We start from the raw sequence: 27,250 nt of genomic DNA, 5'->3' as shown, positions 1-27,250 counted from the left end.
CTCCAACGATCACCGCGACTGGGACACCACGATGGCTTACGGGACGTTCGCGTATAACTCGACCCGACATGACACCGCAGGATATTCACCCTTTTATCTCTTGTATGGTCGCGACCTCACACTGCCGTTTGACACCACCCTCCCTTCTGTGCCACTTGTTGCAACTGAGTAGGCTCGCGAAGTCGTCGATCACGCTCGCATGGCACGTCAAGTCGCCCAATCTCGTTTATTCGCCTCACAGCATATACTGAAAGAGCGTTACGACCGCTGCCATCCCGATGTTAAGTTCGCACCAGGTGCTTGGGTGCTCCTCTTGTCACCATATCGTCGGGTTAGCCTCTCCTAGAGGCTTCTTTCTCGCTACACAGGGCCTTATGAAGTCCTACGCCAGATTAGCGACGACAATTACGAGATTTCACCGCTACACTTTGATGCATCCTCAAGTCAGATGCCTGTCGACGTCGTGCATGTTTCACGGCTGAAGCCATACTTCGCTCGAAATTCCTTCGCCTCCCATGGGCCGAGACGGCGCTTCGCCACCCGGTGGTCCTATTACGGAAAGATGAGAAAAGAGAGAGGAAGAAGAAGATCGGAGATGCTGGCTGCTGCGTGTTGTTGGTGGTCAGCCATCTTAGCTATTCTGACTCAGCCTGCATATATGCTGTAAATATAGTTTTTTATATACTTGCAACATCTCCGTTACAATATAAAATACCTCTGGGTGGCGTCTTCTGGATTGGCGGCTAACCCCCATGGTATCTCAACTCTCTTCTTTGCCGCTATACCGACCTATGTGATGGACAGCTTTATATTCATTCGTTCATTGCACGAAGCAAACGCAGAAAATAAATTAGAAGGTCGCACCATGTAGAAGATACGGTGTGAACCGGCATTCGCAGTAGGACTGCTTGAAGCTGCCTTGACATTCAGGTTGCTTGGCATCTTGGGAGGCGTGATTATATTTTTTTATTCTTACTATAAAAATCACCGTCAATCCACTCCTGTGAAGGCGGTGGGTCAGCGAAGCTGTAGATATGTTGCGCCAAATGTATGGCAACTTTTCCCAAAAATCCCATGATGTACGTCCATTACGCACATTGTTCTTCAAAGTGATACACGACACAAACACACGTTTGAATGCAGTTTACAAAACATTTATTTTCTTTATTACGTTGAAATGAGTGCTATAACTTCTTTGTGGTTGCTATGATGTACACTGACGTTTTACGTTCTTATTCGAGAAACATTTTTGGCCAAAGTTAAATCGATGCATGACTCGTGTACGGTAGTTGGTTGACTCGAATTGTTTAACAGAGGCCCAACTACTTCGACGTATTGGGTGAACCACTGCTTTGTTTCTGTTTTTGGGATGTCTACGTTAAAGTCTCCGACAACGACCACCAGCGAGAGACTGGCAGCAACGTACGTTGATCAACGCGTATGTGCGCGCACCTCATGGTCGATCACGTGGTTTGACGGCTTTTCACGCCTCTGCCTTACGGGGGCATGAGCCACTGCTCCTGGCCCTGCAGTCGGTATCTGCCCGCCTGGGTTGGGTTTTCTGTAGACGGACGTGAAATTTTTCTGGGAACCGCTGTAAAAACGGTCCATAAATAATATCGCCACCTGACCAAAGCCACTGCTGTATGGTTACCTAGAATGCTTACCGATAATTGAAAGGTTCCCACTTGCTTACTGGAGAGATAGATAGATAGATAGATAGATAGATAGATAGATAGATAGATAGATAGATAGATAGATAGATAGATAGATAGACAGATAGATAGATAGAGAGAGAGAGAGAGAGAGAGAGAGAGAGAGAGAGAGAGAGAGAGACGGGCTGCAATCGTCAAGCTAAAGCTATAAATTAGTGCTCGAGAATCTCTAAGGCGTTAATATTATCGTGAACAGAGCCTTAATAATAAAGAAATTGAGGTGAATGCAGGACATGGTGAGAGATTCCCCCGGCACATTCAAGCACTTGCCGGATGACGAAAGCATTCCTTAGTTAAATTCTGTCCCTAGTACTCAACTACTCGTTGCAAGAAACATGCGTGTATTATATTATAAGGTCTAATAATATGCTACTTGCCCAGTTATATTTCATTTTTAGAAAAAAGAACTCATTGAAATTACCGTTGACAACGACGCGGGCGGTCGAAAGGTTTCATTTTCGCTCGACTATGCCCCGCCCACGCTTTCACGTTTCAGTACTTTATTGATGGCGCAGTGCTGCGCTGGTTTCGCTTGCTCGTGAAACTCGCACAAACTGCAAGTATCAGAGCACTCGACTTACATGTAATGTCGCAGGATGCCCGAACGGTCTACGCCACTTGACAAAAAAGCAGCTGCAGCAGCGAATCCGCCGCTCAGTCTTGACTCGGTACCGCCGTCTGTCGTGCGCCGTTTTACCCACTGACGTCAGCAAAGGGTGGTGATGGCGTATGCAACGTCACTACTCCCCCGGTTGGGTAGCGGGAAATTTGAATTTCAGAAAAGCTATTCGGACCCTTCGGATGCAATTTTCTCGTAAAGCCTTTTCTTGGCACAAAACAAGCATTGCGAGGTTTCTGTAATGGTATTTAGACAGTCCATGTCGACTCAGCGTTTGCCTTTGGCGTCCCTTTAAAGTTTTTCCCACTGCTTTCAACGGAGCTCGTATATGGTTGGATGGACGGATGTTATGAGCGTCCCCTTTGGAGCGGGGCGGTGGGTTGCGCCACCAAGGTTTTGCTATTATACTGCCTAATGTCCTACCTAGGTTAAAAAAGAAAAAAAGAATAACACGAGGAATTGGAAATCGCTGGGAGCCGTCTTTGTCTTGTATAGCACATAAAAGTAGGCTGATGATGACGAAATAATGTTTTGCTTTCTTTTTTTGCTTTAAATAGAGGTCCTCGATTTTGGAATTCTAGAAAAAAATATACGCCAGCCTCGAGAGCGCGCTAAAAGATGAGAAAAATTGCTGTAATAGCAAGTGCTGTGAACAGGAGGGGAGGGGGGGGCATGGTTGTTACCGCCCCCTCTCCCCATTTAGGCCGCGAACGTTAGAGAGCACGAATTACGAACTGTTACAAAGGAGATGGCTACAAGGAGCTTCTTCTAGTAGAAAGGGATGTACCGTGCTAAAATAAACTCCCATAACTTGATCTATTTATTTCGTGTGCCTCCCTCAATGCACAATTAGTTGGGCTTCCACAACCCCGCCGCTTCGAAGGCGAAGGCTTCCTTTACTCTTCGCGCGACTTTACGAGGACGGAAACAATGCCGATCACGGAGGAAATGTAACAAAAGCTTCGCCGATCCCGGAGGTGGTGTGATCAAACGCGGTGACTTGGTGGGCCGCTTCTGACGCCAGTGCACGTTATGTGTCATCGCAAGAGATTTTCTATGGGTTGGAACAAGGGCCGATCCTATAGGCAGTGCGATGTCACAGCAGGCCCACGCCTTATTTGCATTTCGCTCGCATCGAAATGCGGTCGCCGCGGGCAGCAGGATCGAAGCCGCGACTCGCGCGGAACCCGCGTCAGTGTGCCAGCAGCTTGTCGGCACGGGCGTCACCAGAGGTCGCGCCGTTCGATCGGTGCGCGCACGCAGACCCATTGTCTCCGTGCCACCACCGCACGATGTCCGCGTACGACTTCCGCCCTCCCGGACGGGCCCTGCGCAACGCCCGGCAGAGGGCGCAGTGGTCGTCGAAGCGGTTCTTCACCACGGCCTGCGTCCGCTTCCAAGCGAAGTACCGCTCGTACAGCGTGGCGTTCGCGGCCACCGCCTTCAGGTGTGACGCCAGGTGTGCCGGAGAGGGAAACTGAAACGCGTCGACGTACGAGTTCGGAGGCACCGGCACACCGACGTAGTTCCCGATCACCACGGGGACCAAGTTGAAGCGCAGGGCGTCGTAGAACTTCTCCGTCGCGTATTCGCGACACAGGGAGTTCTCGAACGCCAAGTAGAAGTAGTACGTCTCGCCGAAGCTGGCCTGACACGGGTCGCCGGGGCACTCGAGGTCGCCGCAACGCCCGTACACGTCGACGGCGACGTGCTTCCGGAGTTCGGCGACGAAGTCCTCTCGATGGCTCTGGGTGTGACAGTTGCTGGCCACCCAGACAGCTAGTTTGGACCGGTTAGTTCTCACGGAGGGAGCTGACCGGCGCGTCGGAGACCCCGTAGCGCCTTGCACGGACTGGTTGACAAAAGAGAAGTAGGGGTGCTGGACGTCCGAGTCGTGCCGGTATGTGTAGGTCCAGTTGAAAACGCCCCTGAGTCGCGCCATTTTGTCTGACGGACTTTTCGGTGGGGGCTCCATATTCCAGTAGACCCAGCGCTGGCGTTCGTCGCGGTAGCTGCGGAGAAGGTTTTTGACGTTAACCAAGCTGCACCTGAGACAAGGAGCTAGTCCTTAATCGCCCTAAAGTTGGAAGCATTTGGTTTGTTGTAGTGCAAATAGTACTTTTAAATATTACAACGGGTGAAATTAGATAAGTTCATATAATTACCATCTGCAGATGAATTAACATTTGTACACGAGAAGAAAGTGGGTACGCTTTCAGGAATATAGTCTTCAAAAAATGCACCGGGTAGATTACGCATTTAAACGAGAACATACTTCATTCGGCAATACTGAAGAAACATTAGCAATGAACGTAGCAGGACTAGTAGCATCAGTGACACGGTGGCGAAGGGTGACCCAATATGACGCTGTTCGTCAAAAACAATAAAGCCGAAAAGGTAGAGGGAAGGCTCATAGATTTAGATGTAGTTTGAACTGTAGCAAACATTCACCAACTTAAACACGTATATGTTGTTATGCGCCGAAAGGCAGCATTTGAACCGGCTGCCGCAACTAAGCGCTCGTGTTCAAAGCGCTGACTTTACGAAGAGCTGCACCACGGAGATCGCTTGCTTATTGTCCCAAAGCAAGCGTTGCGTACTACTGCTGGCTGTGCAAGTCCAACTGTCGCGAGACTGAGAAACTCAGATCGGGTGACCTTCAACACTGAGAATGCGGGGAGACGGTGCGCGTCAAGGCAATCGCCATACAGCACCTGTCGTCTCGGCTCGCTTTCCTCCTCTCACGCACTCGCAGCAGACCACGTGACCCGCAACACGCGAGACGACACGGCTCTTCATGCATTGTCGCACCACAGACAGCATGACGGCGGTTTTTTGTTGATAGATGTGGGTAGAGGTCGCATGAATAGTTGACTGGTTATGAAGTCAAAATGGAGAACAGGTTTACTGACCCTATTCACGGCGATGCCGTGGGCGCCGCCATGTTTGATCACGTGGTGACGCGTTGATTGCTTGCCTTAGGTGCCTCCGTGTTCGTACTTAATGTGCATGGCACTACGGTGTGGCTCATCAAACCTCTGTTCCGGCGGATATTGTAGCGGCTGTTTGGGTGGACGACAGGAACGTTTGACTGCAACTTCAGAGGACACGTAAACGCTTTAGGAGTTCTTTACAGCTTTTGTCCAAACGGTGCGAGCAATGTATACAATGCATGTACTAAAATCGGGGCTAGAAATGTATTCCAAGCTGTCCAATCTTTTCAAATATGAATTAAATCAGGATCAGTATGCGTTACTCGTCATTGTTTATTTGGCCAACACTTTGAATAAGAGGCTTGTCATGATCCTGACTCAGTAAACTTCCACGGTGCAGTCACTATCTGATTGTTCATTTTCTGCCTAAGCACTCGCGGGTCTGTTCAGTTGCGATAGATTTGTTCTTTGCTGCGCTCAATGCTTTCAATGTAGATGTGCGCTTTGTAACAGCTTGTAGCAAAGACGCATTATCGCTAGTCACTCGTTTACTTTGTGGACCGTCACGAAAAGTTCCGCTTCGAACGTTCGTGTGTTCTCAGTGTGGTCATCGTCACGTATGCTTCGGCGCATTGATTCAAGTGTGCGCCCACTCAGTTATTCTTGATAGATTGGCGCTAGAGTGGGCGTGAGTTTGCGGGTGAGTACATCATGATGTGTGCAGACAACGTGCGAGAGACTTATTAAGCTAGGAAGCGGTGCTACTCCTTTCGTCACTATAACTAGCGGTACTCACTCTTCCCGACGTTGAAGAGTTGAAGTCCTTTGTTTGGTAGTTAGCGATACAATGCTGGCAGATGAGTGAACTTTTTTTATCCTCGAGAAAAGCCGTGCATGACGAAGGGTTGGGAGCATGGGCAGTCCATATGTGGCAGTGGTCCGTGAACCTGAAAATTCCTTAATATGCCACTCACTATTTTTGCAGCCAACGTCTGTCTTACCTCTACCGCCCCACAGTTTGCATCACGAGTGGAGCACAGTGCGTTAGCAAACACCCAGTTGCATTTCCGACAGCTGATCACACGGAAGCAGGGCAGAAGCGGTTATGGTTTCGTATTCGTGCGCTTTCGCCGAGGCGACGCGCGGCGCACCGCCGAACGAGCAAACTGCTCCTCGAAATGGGTGTATAGGTACTGCGTATTTACTGCGAGTTACGAATTGCTGATCGCAGCGAGCGAGTCGATAGAATGAGTTAGTAGGGTCAATAAGCCACTTCCCTAATTCCCTAGGTAAAGCGCACAGCCTTACCTGGGCAGGTCACTGGCGTCGGCGTCCCTGTCGTGGAAGACGATCGCATCCGCGGATCGTATGAGGGACCGGTCCCGAGTCACGAAGCATGGCACGTTGCAGCAGTCGAGTCGTACCAGTCCCCGTGCGGCCTCGTTCAGCGGCCAGTACCAGAGACGGTGGGCCGTGGTCCAGAACAGTACCATGATCCCGGTGCTATTGTTGGCCATGCTGCCCGCCGTCTTCAGTGTTTGCGAGTGATATTCGTTCTGGTGACTATAGTAGTCGTGTATCAAAAGCAGTAGAAGCGTGGCGCAGAGAAGGCAAAGTTCGATGAAGAAGCACCGTAGGAGACACTTATAGTGCTGCATGGTATCTACTGGGGAAGAAACAAACAAACATATACTGCGCTTTTATATCGTGTTGTAACTAATCCGCAGTCGTTGATTCCACATTTGAATTTAGGCGCTTAAAATGAATTCCCCAAGTACTAAAGAAACGTTACTTGTCACCCAAGTTTGTACGGTTCGAGTGACTGATTGGCAACGGCCAAGTCAGCAGACTTGCAGGAGACAATTGGCACAAGGAAGTCCTTTAGAATTTGTTGAAATGGAACGAAAATTCGAATCAAGTGAAACATATACTTACGGGGGCAACCAGATTTGCATCCTACCAAGGCAATAATGCCTCCTCTTGTCTCGAATACAAGTAAGGCGGCTTAGCACACAGGCCAGGCTAGGACTTGTGAACCTCGATACCTCGTACTTGACTTCTGGTTGCGAATTTCCATCGGTTCCGGACACCGGCGTCTCGCGATCGTCGACCTGGCGCGTTCGCCGAACCGAAATGTACTTTTACGAAGCAGCTGTAGGTTGCCCCAGGGAAAGTGTGAGGCCCAAGCACTATATCACGATGGCAGCCATTCGCTTCCTCAACGTGGCGACAGTTTGTCACGATCTTCTGACCCCACAGAAGCGCTGACGCACCTGTTCCTCCTCTTTCTGCCACGTATCGTCACACATCTCCACGTGCTCGCACCTGTCTCAAAAGGTTTTACTTCTTTGCAGTTGCTCGGGTCATTCCAATATTCGTTTCACTCGACTACAAAGAAGCGTAGCCTTTTCTCCAGAATCTCTCTTTATTCTTCGTCCCTTCACCATTGTTATCTCAATCCTGCCACGAGGGCCTTTGGGCGTTGGCGGGAGACTGCGACCGCCACTGCTTCTTGTGTTGAGGGCGGAGAGCGAAAAGTCACATGACCACTGTGATTTCAGCAAAATCACAGCAAAAGACACGGCCTTCGCAGAATCCCTAAAAAAAAATTATTAGAGGGAACTCTAGCGTAATGGTGTCTACGAGAGCTGGAACCATGGTGGGTTCAGCCAAGGCCTCCTATATACTCCTATATAGGAGTTGTTGATTGAGCCAGTGTGACAATAATGGTTAGTACATGAATATGCCTAAACTTCGTCCTTCCTTCTTCGAATCCTTCTTTGTCGTTGTACAATTTTATCATTTTCAAAGCGCTGTTGTATTATACGTCCAAGACTATGCAATGGTTGTGCTTGTGCGCAGGGTCCTAAATGGCCCCTCACCAGGTCTGGCGATTTTGAGCTGACAAGCGGAGTGAATATAATGCGCGCTCATGATCGTGTCTGCTAACAAAATCGCAACACGCCGCGCAAAGCGCTGAAATTGCAAACTAAACGCCCTTTGCGCTCCTGCTCGCGGGCGTCGCGCTTCAAGAAGTGGGGAGGACGCGTGTCAGCAATTAAGCCCACGTGTATGCTGTGACGTCGCCCATGGTGACCCATGACACTTCGATAATTATTCAAGACATCTGTCACTTGTTTAATCAGTTGCTTCACTAGAAAGTTTGACGAAGATTGATGTTTACCGAAATAATGAAACACACAAACCTGAATGTCAGCGCGCTTTTGTTTTACTTCGCAGCGCAGCAAGAGAGATGTGCTTCTGTTTCGTCTGCTTGTTCCTACGTCGTTCAGTCGCGCGCGCTGAGAGTGAGACTGTCATTTTCTACGGCGTTCTTGCTCGCAGCGACGCTCTGTGCTCCGCTTGCGTCTGCTTCAGTGTTCGTGTGGCACTGACTTATACCGCTAGTCAGGTGTTCTCGCGCACAAAATCGTGCGCTGCGCGAAACGGCGGGCGCTTTAAAGAAACGTAGTAGGAAAACCCACAAGAATGAATGGAGCCAGAAGTGCGAGAATCAGACAAATGTTGTATTAACGCTTGCAGCTGGCGTCAGAGCTGCCTCCAGTAGCTTTATGGTCTTGTGAGCAGTGTCAAACCACGTAACCGCGGTCTTCTCCCATCTTCTCAGTCACATGTGATATGCAACTCGTATTATGCATTTCATTGTACCTGCATGTTTGGAATTACTAAATAAAGAAAGAAATCCCCTTGATATATAACATACATATATAAGCAGACAAAAGGAGCTCCACAGGGGGCAGTGCTGTCTTCAGCATTTTTTAATATTTTACTCAGCTCCATCACGTCCCAAGAGGACGTGCATATTTACATGTGTGCGGACGACATGTCATTCTTCTAATCGGCAATGGACATTCACACACTTTACTAAAACCTGCAAAGACATTTACCTGTTCTAGAAGATTGGTTGAATTCCATTCGACTGGCTATAAACGTGAACAAGTGCTGATTGCTCGTATTTCCTCTGAAGGACCGAGTGCATATATTTCTGTTGTACCAGCTCGACATCATTCCACAAGTATATGCTGTCAAGTGTCTTGGTATTACATATGACAGCTCTTTCATGGCGTGCGCACATAGACTATACTGCAGCAAAGGGCGTTCGAGCGGTCGAATTATTACGCAGAAAGTGTTGATGAGGGACGCGCAGGGCCACCTTGTTATCAATCTACCGTATGTATGCACGCGCTGACTTGGAATTCGGTTGTTTGTTATACTCTGGGCCGCCTGCCTATACGCTTCGCCCCGTTGCTCTTTTGGAATCGCAGGCATAAAGACTATGTTTAGACCTACGTAAATTTGTAATAAATACTATTTTGTATCTAAGAACCAGAATTCTTTCTCTTGTAAGTTGGTTTAGTGTACTTGCTGTACAAAGAATTGTAAAGGCGTGCGCCAATATGACATTGCCAAACAGTGCTCATTGCTCAGCCTAGCATGTTTTTCGATGTACATTAGCCTGGATTCCATACACCTCAAGTTGATTTTGTAGGAACTCTTCTCGATCTGTTGAACGTTAGAATCAGAGAGGTAAAATCATCTGCGACGGCGAAAATTCTCTTCACATACAATTTGACGATAGTTTTCCGAGTATAGAGCATATCACCTACCTTAACGAATGCTAATAAGCGTTACTCTACAGGACTGGTTAGTGAAATCACAAAGAAAACGTGGTCATAGCGATTGATGCCACGCAGTTCGAAGAACATATGGTATTGGTTTATTCAGCCCCATTCTCGATCGGTCATTTTCCCTGCGGCTTACAGACCTTGTACTAATCTTTCTTGCAGATTTTTAGTGGTAGCACTGGCCCTTCGTAAATGAAGCCTATCGGTAGAGTATGCAGTAATTGTAACTTATTAGTATTTCTCTTTGTGTACTTCACTCGCAGCACCTAATGTGTTTCAGGTTTTGCGAGTGTTTAATAGTGTCTCTATACTTAACTAACTTCAATTTAGTCTCGGTGCAAGGGCATAAAGGCCTAGTCCCAAATGAAACGGCAGGTTAATGGGAGAAGGCATTCTAGCCATTCAAGATCCCCTTACATCAGTCTCGACCATAGCTGCAAGATTTCTGAGGGAAACGATGCTGCGAGAATTCCCTGTACCGTTTGTTGCAATGTCCTCGGATTTTTAACACTCATTGTACCCATGGAAAAGTAATATGGTAAACGAGAAAAATTGAAGTAACTATTAGTAGGCTTTGCTGTCGCATACCTTCCTTAAATTTTTATTTACAAAGGACTGGTCCGGCACCCTGACCGATTTGTCATGTGTAGGTAAGATGAGACCACTGTAATTTTTTCATTTTCAAATCAAATCAAATCGAACATGTTTATTTTGCAGGAAGAATACAAAATTTCCCTGCGGGCGGCAAAGACTAAAGGCGAGAAATCCTGACGAGGTCTTGGCCCCCTGATAACAAGACAGTCTACAGCAGTTGCAGACAGTCTACAGCATTCTTGTCGACGATTTATTAGCTTTAAAAAACGAGCCTTATAAACACCAGCGCTTATTTAGATTAGATCTAACTGTTCAAAATGTACTGTATCTGGGTGCCTTTAGACTTCGGCATAGCGTTGGGAAGGTTGCCGCTGCTATCCGAGATCTTCTTTTAGGATCAATCAGATTTAAACTCTGAATACAAAATTTGCCTCCTTCTCTTTCGCCCAAATTGAATTTGAATTGTGTTATTTTTCACGGTTGAGGCAGCATTTTCATTTTCATAAAATCATGCAGGTTCTCCAACTTCTATCTTTCTATTCGAACTTACCTATTGTGTAAAATTTCCGCCTTTTAATTTGCACTTTATCTTGACCTACCCGGTTTTCTTGGCCAATCTCCCCGAGTGGGTACGTGCCTGTATATCACAAGGATCCACATATCACGGCCGCTGGATCTACATTTACATCTACCATTTTACATTTACATCTACATTTAAATAAGGCACCGCGCGACACCCATAACGATACACTATTGTGCACCACAGCGTCGGAGATATCTGTATGGATTACGTGGCGTATAACGGACAAAACATTGCCGTCGCCGTCGACTGCGTCGGACCCGGGGCCACCAAAGAGATAGTGGAAGATGACTGCGCGGGTTACGTAACGTACAACAGACAAAACAGTGCCGTTACCGTCTTCTACGTCAGACCCGGGGCCACCAAGGAGACAGTGCAAGATGTCTGCACGGCTCATGTAACGTACCACGGACAAAACATTGCCATCGTCGTCCTCTACGCCAGACCCGGGGCCACCAAGGAGATAGTCCAAGATGTCTGCATGCGTCACGTAATGCACCGGACAAAACATTGCCGTCGCCGTACTCTTAATTCAGTCGCGGGGCCACTAGTGCGATAGTGCAGCGATTCATTACAACGCTTAAAGCAAGACTGCCCATTCCATACCTTGCTGCGACAACGCTCGGGAAGGAGACATCGACATCAAGCTCTCGAAGGCCCAAGCCACGTGGTTTTCGGAGTACACGAGGGGGGCGTTAATTTAGTGCCGAGCGGGCATACCTCGTCATGGTACCTATACGACAGCGACCGCATCTTTGCCCAGCGGAATCAGACACTTTAGACCTCACACGTACGCCTCGCACTTCTCCACCCATCGCCCTCCGCTCGTCGCCATCAGTGACAGCCAAGAAGACGATGCGCTGCCGCCTGCTAGTGCTGCCGAACTGAGAGACATTTCTGCCAAAACTGAACATCCATGTATATTGCAAACTCCACGCATCCGTGCAAACGGTAAAACCATGCATATCGTCCGTATACAGTCAAATGTCCATTATTGTATTTAGTTATGTGTGCATAATGTAACTAAACCACATGAAGATAAGCATTCAGCAATTTAATTTATCACATGACCTTGCAGCATAAGGGTCCATCACGTGTTATAGCTAATTACACACCTCTGTCGCGAGAAAAAATGCTAATCTCGTTACTTCCGCCAGTCATCTCCGTAGGATGAATTTGCTGCCATTTTTTTTTCTCCCATGCGTTATCTCGAGTTCTCCCTTCCTCACCGCCCCCTTTGCAGAAACGGGACGGGAATCGAAGCTGATACCTGCTCGGCAGCAAAGCGTGAGAACCACTGCGGGTAAGCCAACTACGCGGCGGGCAGGCCGTCTTGTCTTCGCAGGTTGCCGGGCAGACCGCCTTTGAGTAGGGAAGGCGATACTCGAGGGGATATCCTCGACAGTCATTCGAAAACAAAGCTCTCCGGCTTCCATCGCTTGCAGATGGACCGGTTGCCGTGCCACCACTCGACGATGTCCTCGTACGTCTTGTGTTCGTCTGGACTAGCTCTGGAAAGCGCCTCGCAGAGGAGGCAGTGATCCCTGAATCGGAGATATCGAACCTCGTGCGTCTTCTTCCAGGCGAAGTAAGCCTCGTACTGAGTGGGATCGGCGGCCACCGCCTTCAGATACGCGGCGAGACGCTCGGGAGACGCGAATCGAAGCGCGTCGATGCAAGATCCGGGAGGCGCCAGGCTCGCAGAGTAACTTCCCATCACCACCGGAACCATGCCGTAGTGGAGCGCGTTGTACAGCTTCTCTGTGACGTAGTCGGGACACACGGCGTTTTCCAGGGACAGGTAGAAGTAGTACCTCTTGCCGAGACGAGCAAAGCAGTCCTCGTTACGCGGGCAGGCGAGGTTTCCGCAAGAGCCGAACGTATCTACCGCAATGTGCTTGCGGAGCTCGTCAACGAACGTCTCGCGGCGGCTTGAGGTCCGGCAGTTGCTGGCGACCCAGGCGACCAGTCCGGACCGGTTGAATGTCGGCGTATGTTCGGCTGGTGGCGCCGTGCTGCGGCGGGCGACAGAACGCACGAAGAAGTACGGATGCGGCACGTCCGAGTCGCGGCGGTAGGTGTATGTCCAGTTGAAGACGCCCCTGAGGCTCGCCATTTTCTCGGGACGGCTGTTGGGGGGTGCCTCCATATTCCAGTACACCCAACGCTGATGCTCTGCGCGGTATCTGTAGAAAAGGAGCGGTACCTGCTGTTTTAATCATGAAGGCGAGGCGAGGCTGAGAAACAGCTAGACAGCGAGCTCTTCAATCAGATTAGTTGCGAAACTCTCCAAGTGCCCCAAGTTTTTGTACCCGCGGTTGCAGTTATTGACGCAGAACGAGGAGGTTGAGATTATTGTCGTGACACCTCCATAGGTGTGAAAAAAACTACGTCACTCGAGTTTTTGTGGAAACAACAGAATATCTCGGCGCACAGTTCCAGCAAAACCAGAAATGTAGTATTTTAGATTAGCACTTACTTTAGTTAGCATAACCATTTCGTGCGCTTATTAACTGGCTGTAGCAGAGGATGAGTCAACTTAGTGGCCCATTGGGAGCGCGTCTTTCAACGTCGCATAGCAAGGTGACAGCGTAAGGAAAATATAAACGTACGTAGCCAGAGAAGACGTTTATAACAACACCATTACACACGATAGTACCCCGCGAATAATGGGAGGAAAGGCGGGGGTGCGGAGTGCGAAATACGTGCTGCCGGCCGCTTGCTACTACCGAAACGGCTGGAGCTCTATGCCATAAATCCCAGTTCACACTGCGAGCTTTCTGTCGCGCGAGCAGGCGCAACCCGCATAGGCGAAAAAGTGGCCGCGTTCACACTGTAACTCCCATCGCGGGCGACGAAGTATTCGCGGCCGCCCGCCAACTCTCACGGGATGCGCCGTGCACGCACGAAAACTCGCCGAGACAGGTGCGTTCCGTATTCATCGTTAGTGCAACAGTATTTGGTATGTGTTGATGCAGAAAAAGCGAAGCATACTGCACAGAACAAACGTATGCATTACACAGTACGCCGGCAAATTGACGAGATTCGGAAAAAAAGAAAGTCGGGAATCACACAGGTACTTTCTTTTGTTCTGTCCTTTGGCACCTCAGGCACTCGCACCGTAGATAGAACGATGGAACGCTGACCAACAAGAGCGTGTCGATAGCACTCACAACAATATAGTGGGTATGTGACACTACCGCATACCGGCCTGAACTGCACTACGTGGTGTTCGAAGTGGGCCGCGATAAATTCACAAAATACCTACATGCGCACTGGCAGACCAATAAGTTTGGCAGTGGGCTTAAATTACTGCATTAATTTTACCCAAGGCAACAGTACACAGAACGTAAATGTAACGTACTCACGGTGAAAGCCCGATTCGGCGCGTACCAACACTGCAAAACACACACTCACGCTTAATCCTTAGCTATTTTTAGGGAACATAACATCCATGTATAAGTTTGAATTGTGTGCTGGTCATTCCCCCCCCCCCCCCCCCCCATGCCAAGAATCCACCATACCGCCGTGCTTTTCCCCTGCTGACCTTCCATGGTTATGCCCCCCATTGTTAATGTCCAAAATACGGGTATGTCTCTCTCTATTCCAGGTATTTCTAAAAAAAAATTGCGAATACCTACCGTCGGCCTCAGACATTGAATATGTGTCGAAAGGACGTGGCACCGTCGGTGAATGTGTGTACAGACGGATCGGTCTCGTCGTATGAGTCAGCTGCGGCTTTCGTCGTGCATGCACATTGAGTCATTCGACAGTTTCGTCATCGTAACAAGACGACACAAAAATGCATGGAACTAGTGGCAATCCGAGGGACAGTTCTCCATAGTTCGCGACAGCCTGCTCAAGTACAGACAGTCTCAAGTATAGACAGTGACACAAAACCGGCTCTGCAATTACTCAGAAGTGTAATGAAAGAAAGCTCCTACAGTGTTGGCTCTTCACACTGCCCAGCTATATAATCTAGCGATAGACAACGGCCACCGGATTACATTTTAATGGATTCCTAGCCACTGTACATGGCGACGAAGCCGCGGAAGCGAAGAAGGCACTCGAAGGGTCAGGGCCGCGGCTTACAATTTATTTTTGAACAGTGGACACCAACTGCATTCTGTCAAGTATCATTAGCGAAAAGCGAGAGAAAATCACTGGTAACATCCGGAAGCTCGCCACAGAGGACTCCAGAGACTGGACCTTAACATGAAGCTTAGACTACCACAAAAAATTCACAGGAAGCTATGCCGGTATTCTGGATAGACTTAGGCTGGCTGTGGCTGTGTTTACACATGGGTTTGTGCACCCAAGGCGACGCACCGATCGAGTCTCCAGACTGTGAGCGGTGCCATGTGCGTGAGGCTATAGGAAACGTAATGTGTGACGGCCCTCAGTACGTGAAAGGACTACAGAAGTAGAGTAACCATCTTGCGCGCCTCGACAAGCCAACACTTGTCGGAGGACGTTATTTTAGGCCCTTCGCGAGACGTTGACTCTAGTTTTCAGGCCATCCAGGCGTTATTTGACTACTCAAAATCTACGGCTCTAGGTTTCAAGCTTTGATTAGACCTAATTGCTTGTTCTATGTTTTGCATCCTCCTTTTGTTGTCATCGTTACCCCTCATGCTCCTCTTTCTTCCCTCTTTCTTTCCCGTCTCCCCCTTCCCCCAACGCACAGTAGCTGGGCAGAGGAACATACCTCAGGCCGATTCATCTGTATTTTGCATCGTTAAACTTTACTCTCTATTCCTGTCTCGTTCTTCGCACGAAGCACGAAATAAATTTACGAAGTACCAGCGAATATACCTGCAAATAACTACACAGCCGGCTATATGCCTGCAACATATTACGAAATGGGCGGATTTCGCCCATATCCCCTCCACTCTCGCAACCCTGCGTCCTGATTAGCTTGCGACAAGCGATCGATGTTTTTTATTCCGGTGATGAAAATCGGTCTCGGGCTGATGGGCGCGACGAGGGCTTTCTTTCCTTTTTTTTTCTGTTGCGCGACGTAGATAGTCGTCGATCTTGTTGGCGACCGCGAGTCTGCCACGTGTGTGAACGCACCTTTAGCGTTTAATGAAATCGCGCCTCGGAATTGCACTCTATTACCTGGGAAGGTCTCTTCCATTGGCGTCCCTGTCGTGTATCACGACGGCGTCCGCCGATCTTATCAGAGCCCTGTCCCGGGTCAGGAAGCAAGGGACGCTGCAGCTGTTGTAGGATACGAGCCCGCTATCGGCACCGGACACCATCTTGGACTGCGAGTCGAACACCGCGGTCCAGAACAAGATAGTGACCGGCTTTCTTTGCTGCTGCCTCTGCGTGTCGGTGGTGCCGTTCGCGGGGTTGGCTTTCGGGAACCACGCGTGGCGTTTGTTGGCTAACGTTTGGTCGCCGCCGTAGAAAACAAAGACGGCAGCGAGCGAAACGCAGATGAGGCAGGTGCCGGCGTAGCAACGTAAGCGTACCGACGTGCCAGGAACCATGGAAGCCTGCAAGCAAACAGTTAAAGAGCGGATAATGGTGGTTAGAGGGGGGGGGGGGTGACGAGGGAGGGGACTCGCAGTTCCACTTGACGAGATATATATAACCTATCCTTAAAAGGAATCACCATTTCGAGATAGCTGGTGGCGTAGGCGCGAGCAGAAAGGCTGGTGGCGGGAGCTCATTACGCCGTCACCAACAGCAGTAGTGCGCAGGATTGAAATGAAGGGCGACCCTGAGATATTAAGCATGTCCTCCGAGATCCGGCGGCGCGCGGTAGTTTTGGTGATTTTGGATACTATACTAAATAGTAAAACAGCGATGAACGGCAAACAAGAAGTGTTGGAAACATCGGGTCGTTCTGGCGCAGCAAATTTTCTAAAAATCTTCTCAGTTCAGTCTTTGGCGCCATTAGAATGCACCGTATGCGCATAGTTCATCTCTGCTGATAAAAAGTACAGGAGGGCGCATATCAACATTTTAGAACATGAATCGCATACGAGTAGTAGGTATGGAATATAGAATGAGATATTGAATATACGATCACAGACGCACATCTATGTAGCAGTATTTGTTTCGGTGTAGTTATGTAGAGACTTGTCCAAAAAACTCAAAATTAAATTTAAATTAAATTACGAAGTTTTACCTGCCAAAACCACTTTCTGATTATGGGGCACGCCGTAGTGGAGGACTCCGGAAATTTTGGCCACCTGGGGTTCATTAACGTGCACCTAAATCGAAGTACACGGGTGTTTCCGCATTTCGTCCCCATCGGAATGCGGCCGCCGTGGCCGGGGTACGATCCCGCGACCTCGTGCTCAGCAACCCAACACCATAGCTACTGAGCAACCACGGCGGGTCCCAAAAACTCAGTGTCCTTCCACTCTGTGAAGAAGCATGGTCAGCGAAGCTGTGTATGTGGGCCCCTTAATGACCAACTGCACCTCCGCCACCGGTCCGCCGGCATTGAACTATGTTCGGGATCGGGCCACGTATGGGGAGTGCTTGACGCCCGCTTCACCTCCGCCGTGGGTCGGCCCGGCATTGCACTATCTCAGGGATCGACCCACGTACGGGGAGTGCTTAACGCCTGCTTCACCTCCGCCGTGGGTCGGCCCGGCATTGCACTATCTCAGGGATCGACCCACGTATGGGGAGTGCTTGACGCCCGCTTCACCTCCGCCGTGGGTCGGCCCGGCATTGCACTATCTCAGGGATCGACCCACGTACGGGGAGTGCTTAACGCCTGCTTCACCTCCGCCGTGGGTCGGCCCGGCATTGCACTATCTCAGGGATCGACCCACGTACGGGGAGTGCTTAACGCCTGCTTCACCTCCGCCGTGGGTCGGCCCGGCATTGCACTATCTCAGGGATCGACCCACGTATGGGGAGTGCTTAACGCCTGCTTCACCTCCGCTGTGGGTTGGCCCGGCATTGCACTATCTCAGGGATCGGTCCACGTATGGGGAGTGCTTGACGCCTGCTTCACCTTCGCAGCGGGTCGGCCTGGCATTGCACTATCTTGGGATCGGCCCACGTATGGGGAGTTTTTTGCTTACGACACGAAAATTTCTTTCGACGGTAATACAGCTTCGCAGTGAAATAGAGAGCTGACAATCAGTCGACAAAGGGTCACCTTTAAGCATAACAGCATTGTCATTAAACAAACTGCATGAATAGCCTCTAAGCAACTTTTTAATTTGGTTGCAAACAAGCTTTTCCAGACAGAATAGCTGCTGTATGGGCAGCTTTCCAAGAACGCTACGTAAACGGTCGCTGAAAAAATAAATAAATCAGAAGTTGTTACAAAAAGAAAAAGTGCTGAAGGACTTAAGTGCCATAGACACATGTAAAATAACCGGTTGCAAGGAAAACATCACAATGTGGAGCGTAAGAGGGACAACTGCTACTTGAATGCGAAAAACACTGAGAGACTACAAGGAAAAGTCAGAGGTTGTGCCGTAGGCTACTGCCAAAAAAATCGAAAAGAAAGCTTGCATCACTAGTTTTGCTTCTGCATATTACTCCAAAAGCTTTCGTATTTGTTCACTCCTGATAATTTGCGACACTTCATTTATAAGAACGGAGAGCAGGAACCCGACTTTAACATTCCGCTGTTGCGACATATGGCGACAGGCTGATTAGATAACATATATATTATATAGCATAGATAAGATATTGCTTGATGCGTACCCACCCCTGCTGTTACGCCCTGCGGACCTTGTGGGCATTGAAATAACTCTGGGTTTTAGGTTGTCCACCTGCGCTCTCTGAGCCGCCTCGCCAATTGCAACGCCGACGGGGATATTGCAATGACCACTTATCGACTCGACAATGAAACCATACATCAATACAAAACCTGAATGAAAATAATCTGAGCGATGAAATGATTCAAAATGCAGGTTGATCATATTGAAGTTCTGTGAAATATGTAAAGATGGCCTGGTTGCAGATAATATAATTCTAGTCCTCGAGCCGGGTTATTCTGAGAGGCGGAAATTACATGCACGAGAAACTGAAACACATATTGAACTAATTAACTAAAATCCACTAACGATATTTTGAGTTAATCAGCTCAAAGCACATATTGCAACTTACGAATTGCAGCCGGTTAGTTTGAAAGGCGTATCCACTTGGAATTAATTTCCAGAATGGCGCCAGTTTGGAGATTTGCCCCGTCAAACTTCCAGTAAGTATGTACGGCTGCGAGGGGGGACGACTATAAGCGAATTAAGAGGACGAGCAAGCGAATTCAGAGGGATGGCTAAGCGAATAAGCTAAGCGAATGAACGGGAATGTGTACGTCGTGCGGCCTTCAAGTCGTATCAGGAATAACCTAAAAGACCGTGCGAATATTTTTTCTTTTTCTTGCGCGTTTTGCACTGCGTCTACGGTCAGAGGGGCGCTCCATCCGCGTTGTCAGTGAGACCCGCCTACCGGCAACGGCGTATAATGCGAGAGGCACAGAATCGAGCGAAACGCATCGCTACGAAGCAAGTCGCTGTCCTGAAGAAGCGCGAAAAAAAAAAAAGGAAATAGGTTATCGTTGAAACGGAAACGTATTCCGTCGTCTGGGCCAGGTATGCGCATTTAAAATGGCACGCACTTACCTCGACCACGCACGGTGACTCAAGGAAAAAAAAATAAACACAAACGCCGGCCACCGGAAACCACCTAACATCAAAGGAAACTTGGTTTAACGCGCATTCGCGAGGCGGTGAAATATATTGCGTCGAACTTTTAAGAGGCTTCCTCGCTGCAGCCATCCATATCCATGCTGGCCGGAGCTCACAGCCGCATCACATCGCTTGCAGCTTGCGCAGAACGTGTTTATCCGGCGCAGTCAGGCGACACTCCGTAGGTTCTCACAGGAGAGAGAGAGAGAGAGAGAGAGAGAGAGGTAGTGTGGAGGGCACGGTTTGCCATAGCGATCGGCACGGTGACGGTCGCGCGATAACGATATGTGTTGTTCTCGGTTCGTTCGCGGAGTTTGACAGATAGGGACAAGCCCTCCTTCGCACCTACTACGCTTCGGAATTGGAGGAGCCTTGCATAGTCGCGTACGCGCGATACTTTTATCGGAGGATCTGCGCAAGAGTCACTCGTACCGTCTATTCCATGTGTTTTAAGCCTTTTAGGACTGTGGATAATAATAAAAAAATATATTGGCTTTGGCAGATAGCACAATTTTAGTTTTCGAAGTGGATAGTTCGACGAGACGGACGTTAGCCGAACAATAAATAAAAGAAAATCCACTATTGACCAATGAACAAAGTTTCGTTAGCTAGGTTTTGATTTATAACTAATTAGTTTCAGGGCACCTTTTACAATTCACGAATTGAAGCCGGCAAGTTTGCTAGGCGTATATAGGCTAGCAACCACATTGCGTTGCTTGAGCTTTCCCCTTCAATGGCGCAGCGTTTTTCCTTCACGTTCTATCGGTCACGCAGAACGACGTGCGCTGGCTGCGGCTGCAAAGTATATAAAATGGGAATATTCTGCAGAGCTCGGTATAACGAACGCCTCGGAAATCCGCGCGCCTTATGCATATACCGCTCCGCCACGTACAAACTTACCGATGCCCGTCGTACGGCTCAGTCAACGACTGATAAGCAAGCTGTTGCAAAAGATAACCTGCTATCCGTCATCACGGCCCGTGGGAGCGCCAACAGTTGTAGGCAGAGTGGCAATTATTGATAAGAATTGTTCGAAACAGTAGTTTGGAGTGCTCGCCTTCGTGAACACCCTTGCTGAAAGAGCGGCACGGGGCGTCTCGTAATGGGAGACAAACACAGATGTTCTCGGAAGATATTTTTTTCTTTCTTTCTCCCGAACTTGGACGGTGGCTCAGCGTCTTCGAAGCGTTCCCTGTTAACTTCTATTTCGAGCAAGCGCTTGCCCGCTATACTGCAACGCGTTATTTGAAAAAACTGAATTTGTTCATTGGCCGAAATGAGGAGTACTACTCGCCACGAATTCGCTTGTAGCTTTTAAATGAAGTGGTACAAAGCACCCTTTTTCTCGCGCAATTTTTTTCGTTACAGTCATACCTCCGTTTAACGAAACCCAATCTCACAAAAAATTCCATTTAGCGAATTGCTCTCGATTTCTCGACAGTCATTTATATACAGCCTGTAACGCGTTAAAACTTTGGAGGAACCAAGTGACGTCAACGTCTCTCCTGGTTTAAAGAGGAGTTTCGACATAAATTAGGGGCCAAAAAACACGTCACGGGAAACCTGTTTTACTCAGAATGCAAAGCGCGTTACCTTTCCTGTCCAGCCCTGTTCCTGCAATGTCGATAGAGGCAGATATATTTTATTCGCTCTTGAATAATGACTGTGGCATTCGAACGACTGTTCCAAGTGTTCTACGAAGTACTTGATTTACCGACATAATTTCCCCGTCCCGTCGAGTTCGCTAAATTGAGGTCAGGTAAACCTCGATATAACGAAGTCGGCAGTATTCCTAAGAGGTGTGTGTGTGATCATTCGAAACCGTCGAATAATCGACACATGACCGAGTCGAATAGTGCCCCATTCGATTCGGTTTCGAGTGGAATAGTCGCTATTCGTAAATGCGAATATGTTTTCGAATCATTTTCGAATATTTCAGAACGTCAACCATGCGCAATCAAGCATGACATTAGAGAGAAAATACGGCAAATTTTGTCCACTCAGGCCTAGTATAGGCATGAACATGAGAACTTACGTTGTAGCTCAGGCTACATCCCTCAAGCAGCCAGACTTTACCGCCCATACAACGATCGTTCGCACTCTACGAGGAGTCCTATGCACGCGGACAAATTGCTCATTTGTTCCCAATGCTCCATTGGCCTCTTTTAATGATCAACGCTTCATAACGCGATATGTAACGACGAAAACTTGTTAACGGCATCAATTCTAGGATGCGAACATTGTTCTATAAAAATTGGGAAAACGGCTGTTCGCTATTTGAAAGTTATTCGAAAAGTAATCGATTCAATTCGATTCACTTCTGGCACTTTTCGAATAGTGTTTCATTCGGTCTCAAAAATTATTATTTACACACCCTTAGAACTCATTCAAAAGTAAAAAAAAATATTAATTTTTTGTTGGGCTGTTGTGGCTTTTGTAATACCAATGAAGTGCGGGCTAAGGCTGTTTGTATGCGAAGGAAACACGTTTCTTCTACGCGGATACGATAGAGCAGCTGGCGCACTCTGATGGAGCCGACACGGAGCTTGAAATGCTGAGGCCGCGGCGGGAAGTTTCCCGAAAAGGAAAAACGTCCCGCCTCAAGCTAACATAACAGTGAGCTTACTGTAGCGATACATGAACAAACTTCGGGATATCTTGAACGCAACAGCTTTCCCATGACGGCATTGCCTTGACATTCCCTTGGAGACCCTTTACCGGTCACCTAATATAGAGAATTCTTGGCCTGTCACTGACCATACCAGATGGCTTGCCCTGACGTCATCCGAGCCGCCATGTTGGAAGACCAGCGCGGTGGGAAGCTGCGTCAGTAAGATCACGTGCGAAGCTACGCGCAATGCCGCAAAGAACTGTGGGTGTATAGCGTCAGCCAACCAGATGGGAGAATCATTATAGTTTTTACATATTATCTAGCCCTAAGCGATCGTTTAGTATTGGTGTGAATCTGCTATACAGTTAACGCAAGTGATAAAGGATTTGCTTTATTTATAAGGTGCTATTCACTATGATTCGTAGCAACTGCAAACAGCAGACTGTCGAGTTTGCTGGTTTAAAGCTGTTTAACTCGTTCCCTGTTGCTATCGAACGTGTGCCATTTCGTTCTCTTTTTGTGTTCTCTGTACCGATATATAAAATAGAGGTTGTGCATCCTCATAAATCACTTCTACCTTTTACTTTTCCATTCACCCCCAGTTATTTGTTTGAGCTAGTTGTGATTAGATTCTTTTTCTCCATTCACCCTTTTTACTTATTTTGCTGTACATGAAACTACTACTACGACTTATGATCGACCTGTCAAGCGTAAGAGACATTGAGGCGTACGTTTCAATGACAAGGTGATTTGCCTCGTCCCAGAAAAGGCTGTTACGATAAGCCTGGACATCGACCTGTCAAGTGTGAGAAGCGTTCAAGCGGGCGTCCCTATGTCGACATAATTGCCCTCTTCTCCGAAATAGCGTCATCCCTTTTATTCCCCGAGCTGACACAAAGGGAAGGACGAAGGGAAAAAAACCGGAAGGGCAGGGGCTCGTCGACGGCATAACCTGACGAAAGCACTTATACTTTCACAGGCTCCCCAAGAAGACGACGATGACCGCAAGACCGCAAGAGGTAATTAAGGCCGTCTTGGCCCCCGTATGATCGACATGTGAAGTGTGAGAAACGTTGAAGCGGGCGTCCCTATGTCGACGTAATTTCCCTTTTCTCTGAAACAGCGCTATCCATTTTATTCCCCGAGCTGACACAAAGGGAAGGGCGAAGGGGAAAAAAAACCGAAGGGCAGGAGCTCGTCGACGACAGAACCTGACGAAAGCACTAATACTTCCCCAAGACGACGTCTTCGACCACAACACCACAAGAGATTAGTTAAGGCCGTCCTGGCCCCCTTGTTAATTAGAACCGCTCGAGACTCGGATTAGAGTCACAACCAAGTACCAATGAAGTGAATACATTCTTTTCTACCCTTTTTTCATCACGATGCCCGGCTTCGTCGTGGTTTCCCGATTCTTGCGGTGAAGACCCACCTCACCCGGTCGAGATCGTATGAAACTGCTTGTAAGCTGTTATTATTCATATGACTCACGTATTTAATAACAGGAGATTCCATTTCAGCATTATACTGTGGGGATTCTTTCTGTTAGTATTTTACCGTTTAAATATGTTCAAAAGACCAATAACAAGCTACTACTACCAGAATATCTGTGACATCGCCCACCACTGACCGCCCATCGCGCGGCCCCACGGAATGGAAGCTTCAAAGTAGTATTTGCGGCGTACAAAGGGCAAACCCTCCTTGCGTCTCTGGAACACGCGGTCGGCTCTCGTTACTGATTAGTTGACACCAGGCGTAGCCGCCGCGATACTGCAGCAGCGGTACTGCACTGAATAGGTGGCGTGCAAATCTGCGCGCCGGCGACGGCTTTCTCCGGATAACAGAGCCAGATCTCGAAGGGTATGATTTTGCTGGCTGCGCACGCCGGAAGCTATTCGGGAGCGGGAAACATTCCGTAAGTGATGATGATGATGATGATTTATTGGCATCCCCTATGAAACGGGGCGGGGATGAATATTAAACTAACCTGTTAGAGTTATTCATGTACGCTATACATGCTTTTTAGTGTAGCATTTCGTATACATCTCCTTTATCCTTTATCTCTTCCTCAAAACTTGTACCGCTGCCTATGCCTGTAACGAATCCGATCGCATCAATCTCTATCCTGCTTTTTTTCATCAATACTCTAAACGTTTCTTGGTTATCTCGACTGCTGATCTGCTTCCGTCCACTTTAGATCCTAGCGCTTCTGTAAGGTGCACGTAACCTACGGGTCTCACGCGTGCGCCTAAATCCCTCGGGTGACACTCACTTGAACAGCTCCTTCGTGCTTAAGGACAGAACCGTTTAGAGACTTTTGAGAAGGCGCGACGGTGGCACCAAGTGACCCCATGGTACGTTTTATCTCTGGCTCATGCCGACCGAGCGTTGTCCAACACTGGTTGTGTGGTCTCAGCAGTGGGTTCAGTGTTGGCGAAAAGCCGTGCGGTAGTTATGGTGTGGCATGGGGGCTTTTGGTCTCGGTGAACTCTGGAGTTGTGAGACCCGCACTTCTGAAAAAAAGAAAAAGCGGTTGAAACACTCTGGTGGCGTAGCGCCTGGCAACGCACTTTCCTAACCGGCGCTGCGTAGCAAATGTCACCATGATCGCCTTATTCGGCAGTGTCATCACGCCGCACATGCACCTTTACTTGACGGACGTCGAAGGCGGCGGTATTGTACAGTGCCGTTCATTGCTGTGTAGAGCGCGCGAGCGGCCGGCTTTGCTCTGCAGGGTGACACCTGGCGGCAGTTGCTGGGTCCGAGATAGTGTGCCCAGAAGCATGCGCGGCCTAACAGACATGCAGAACCTGCAGAACTGCTTTTGACGAGTGGTGAAGTTGCAAAGCGCTTTTGTTTAATCTGCACTCGGTCTGAGGGCGCTTGCGGCACGGCCAGTGTCACAGAATGGAGCGCGTGGGCTGATAACGTGCGCCGGTCCTTTCGCAACAAATGAACCGCGCTCCAGGACTGTGCGAGATAACAAAGGCGCTTACGAGCATGACCGCTGGTTACATGCAACACGCGCAAATTTGCATGTTCATCAGGCTGCGCATGCTTCTGGGCACGCTATCTCGGCTCCAGCAACCGTCGCCAGGTGTCGTCCCGCAAAGTAAAGCCGGCCGTTCGCGCGCTCTACACAGCAGTGGGCGGCACTGTATGCGTTCCTGGACACGAACTAAGTCACCTAAGTAATATGAAGCTTAGGGTGTCGTTTGCTCACAACTGTTCACGCGTCCACGTAATGATGCAACGCGTGATCTCAATCGCGTTCGGCGCTATAGTGCGCAGTCCCTGACTTCGTGCGATTTACTTTTATCGCGGCCTTTACTACTATTATATAGCGTAGTGCTGTGAAGCTAAAGTAGCTAGAATGACATCACATTGTCTGCCAGAATTCCACGAACTAAAACGCAGAGTAGATGCTTGGGATTTTCGGTAGTATTAGCGGCGCGATGAACTCAGTGAGATGGCGCTCAATAGCCTGCCCTGTGATACGTCCAGCTGCACCTCTGCCTGGTTTTCGTGCTCTTAGTCTTAGCAATGGGACGCAGAGTTCTGTGCAAAGTTGGAACGAACGCATTGTAAGGTTCGTAACAGCGCAGCACAAGACGCGGACAAAAGGAAGGTAAAAGCGACGACACGGCGCTGACTCTGAACTGGTACGCTATTGAAGATATGTCTATAGCATAGACATAATAATATTTGGTTGCAGTCATACCTAAATTTAACGAACTCCAATCTTACAAAAAAATCCATTCAGCGAATTACTTTCGATTTCTCGACAAACACTTATAGAGCCTGTAACGCGTTAAAAAACCCATCACTTCAACTCAGACCTCCAGCCGGTGTGCACCGGCGTGAAGCGTCTCTTCTGTGTCGGTTATGGCTTGGAGTGGCCTTCACGAATGCCTACTCAGCACTAATTGGAATGGCTGATAGTCCTGCATGTGACGTTTGCGCATGCGAGGAGAACATTGACCACATATTGTGCCATTGCCCTCAATTTCAAGCAAAAAGACAGTATTTGTCCGACACATTGAGGAAACTAGACGATCGTTCTCTGAGTGAACAGACAATATTAGAGCACCGTCCCGACCGATCATCGGCTCAGAAGGCAGTGAAGGCACTTTTGTGTGTTCTCAGAACTTCTGGTTTGCTCGAGCGACTTCAACTGAAGTGCTGTCCGTACACGTATCTACACCTTCTCTCTCCCTTCTTTCTCTTCCCCTTCTCCCTTCCCCCAGTGTAGGGTAGCCAACCAGACTATTGACTGGTTAACATCCCTGCCTTCCTGTATTCTTCTCTCTCTCTCTCTCTCTCTCTCCGAGGAACCAAGTGACGTGAACATCTGCCTAGTTTAAAGACAAGTTTCGAGAAAAAATAGGCGGACGAGAAAAAAAGAACACGTCACGGGAAACCTGTTTCTCAGAATGCAAAGCGCGTTACCTTTCCAGTCCTACCCGCCGTGGTTGCTCAGTGGGTATGGTGTTGGGCTGCTGAGCACGAGGTCGCGGCATCGAATCCCGGCCACTGCGGCTGCATTTCGATGGAGGCGAAAACAAGCGTGTACTTAGATTTAGGTGCACGTTAAAGAACCCCAGGTGCTCAACATTTCCGAGACCTCTACTACGGCATGCCTCATAATCAGAAAGTGGTTTCGGCATGGAAAACCCCAGAATTTTCTTTTTCCAGTCCGGCCTTGTTCCTGCAATGTCGATAGAGGCAGAGATGTTTTATTCGCTCTGGACTAATTATTGCGCCATTCGAACGAGGGTTGTAAGTGTTCTAGGAAGTACTTGTTTTACCGACGCAACTCTCAGGTCCCATCGACTTCGCTAAATCGAGGCCAGGGAAGCCTCGATTTAACGAAGTAGACA

At 48.7% G+C, this 27,250-nt stretch overlaps 2 protein-coding genes across 12 annotated transcripts in view; both read right to left on the bottom strand.

The window, feature by feature from the left end:
- Positions 1-2,542: 2,542 nt before the first annotated feature.
- LOC142560292 (alpha-(1,3)-fucosyltransferase 7-like) lies at positions 2,543-7,571 on the bottom strand. The gene is made up of 3 exons (XM_075672276.1): positions 7,203-7,571; positions 6,576-6,933; positions 2,543-4,346 (listed from the first exon to the last, which is right to left on the bottom strand). The coding sequence occupies exons 2-3, from the start codon at positions 6,923-6,925 to the stop codon at positions 3,527-3,529; spliced, it is 1,170 nt and encodes a 389-aa protein (XP_075528391.1). The 5' UTR covers positions 6,926-6,933; positions 7,203-7,571; the 3' UTR covers positions 2,543-3,526.
- A 4,549-nt stretch (positions 7,572-12,120) lies between these two features.
- Positions 12,121-27,250, bottom strand: part of LOC142560290 (alpha-(1,3)-fucosyltransferase C-like) — a 35,421-nt gene continuing 20,291 nt past the window's right edge. For 5 of the 11 annotated variants that reach the window (XM_075672267.1, XM_075672270.1, XM_075672269.1 and 2 more), the window contains 4 exons: positions 26,820-26,909; positions 24,643-24,883; positions 16,209-16,591; positions 12,121-13,273 (listed from right to left, as the gene is read on the bottom strand). In XM_075672267.1, the coding sequence (XP_075528382.1) occupies positions 12,493-13,273; positions 16,209-16,591; positions 24,643-24,723 (1,245 nt within the window). In that variant the 5' untranslated portion in view covers positions 24,724-24,883; positions 26,820-26,909 and the 3' untranslated portion in view covers positions 12,121-12,492. Of the gene's footprint in view, positions 13,274-16,208; positions 16,592-19,693; positions 19,899-24,642; positions 24,884-26,819; positions 26,910-27,250 lie in introns of those variants that run through there. The other 6 variants (XM_075672273.1, XM_075672274.1, XM_075672275.1 and 3 more) reach the window with 4 other exon arrangements.

Source organism: Dermacentor variabilis, chromosome 10, assembly GCF_050947875.1.
Source record: "Dermacentor variabilis isolate Ectoservices chromosome 10, ASM5094787v1, whole genome shotgun sequence".
Lineage (NCBI taxonomy): Eukaryota > Metazoa > Arthropoda > Arachnida > Ixodida > Ixodidae > Dermacentor > Dermacentor variabilis.
The sequence above is the reverse complement of the archived record's forward strand: the minus strand, read 5'-3'. Positions and strand labels throughout refer to the sequence as shown.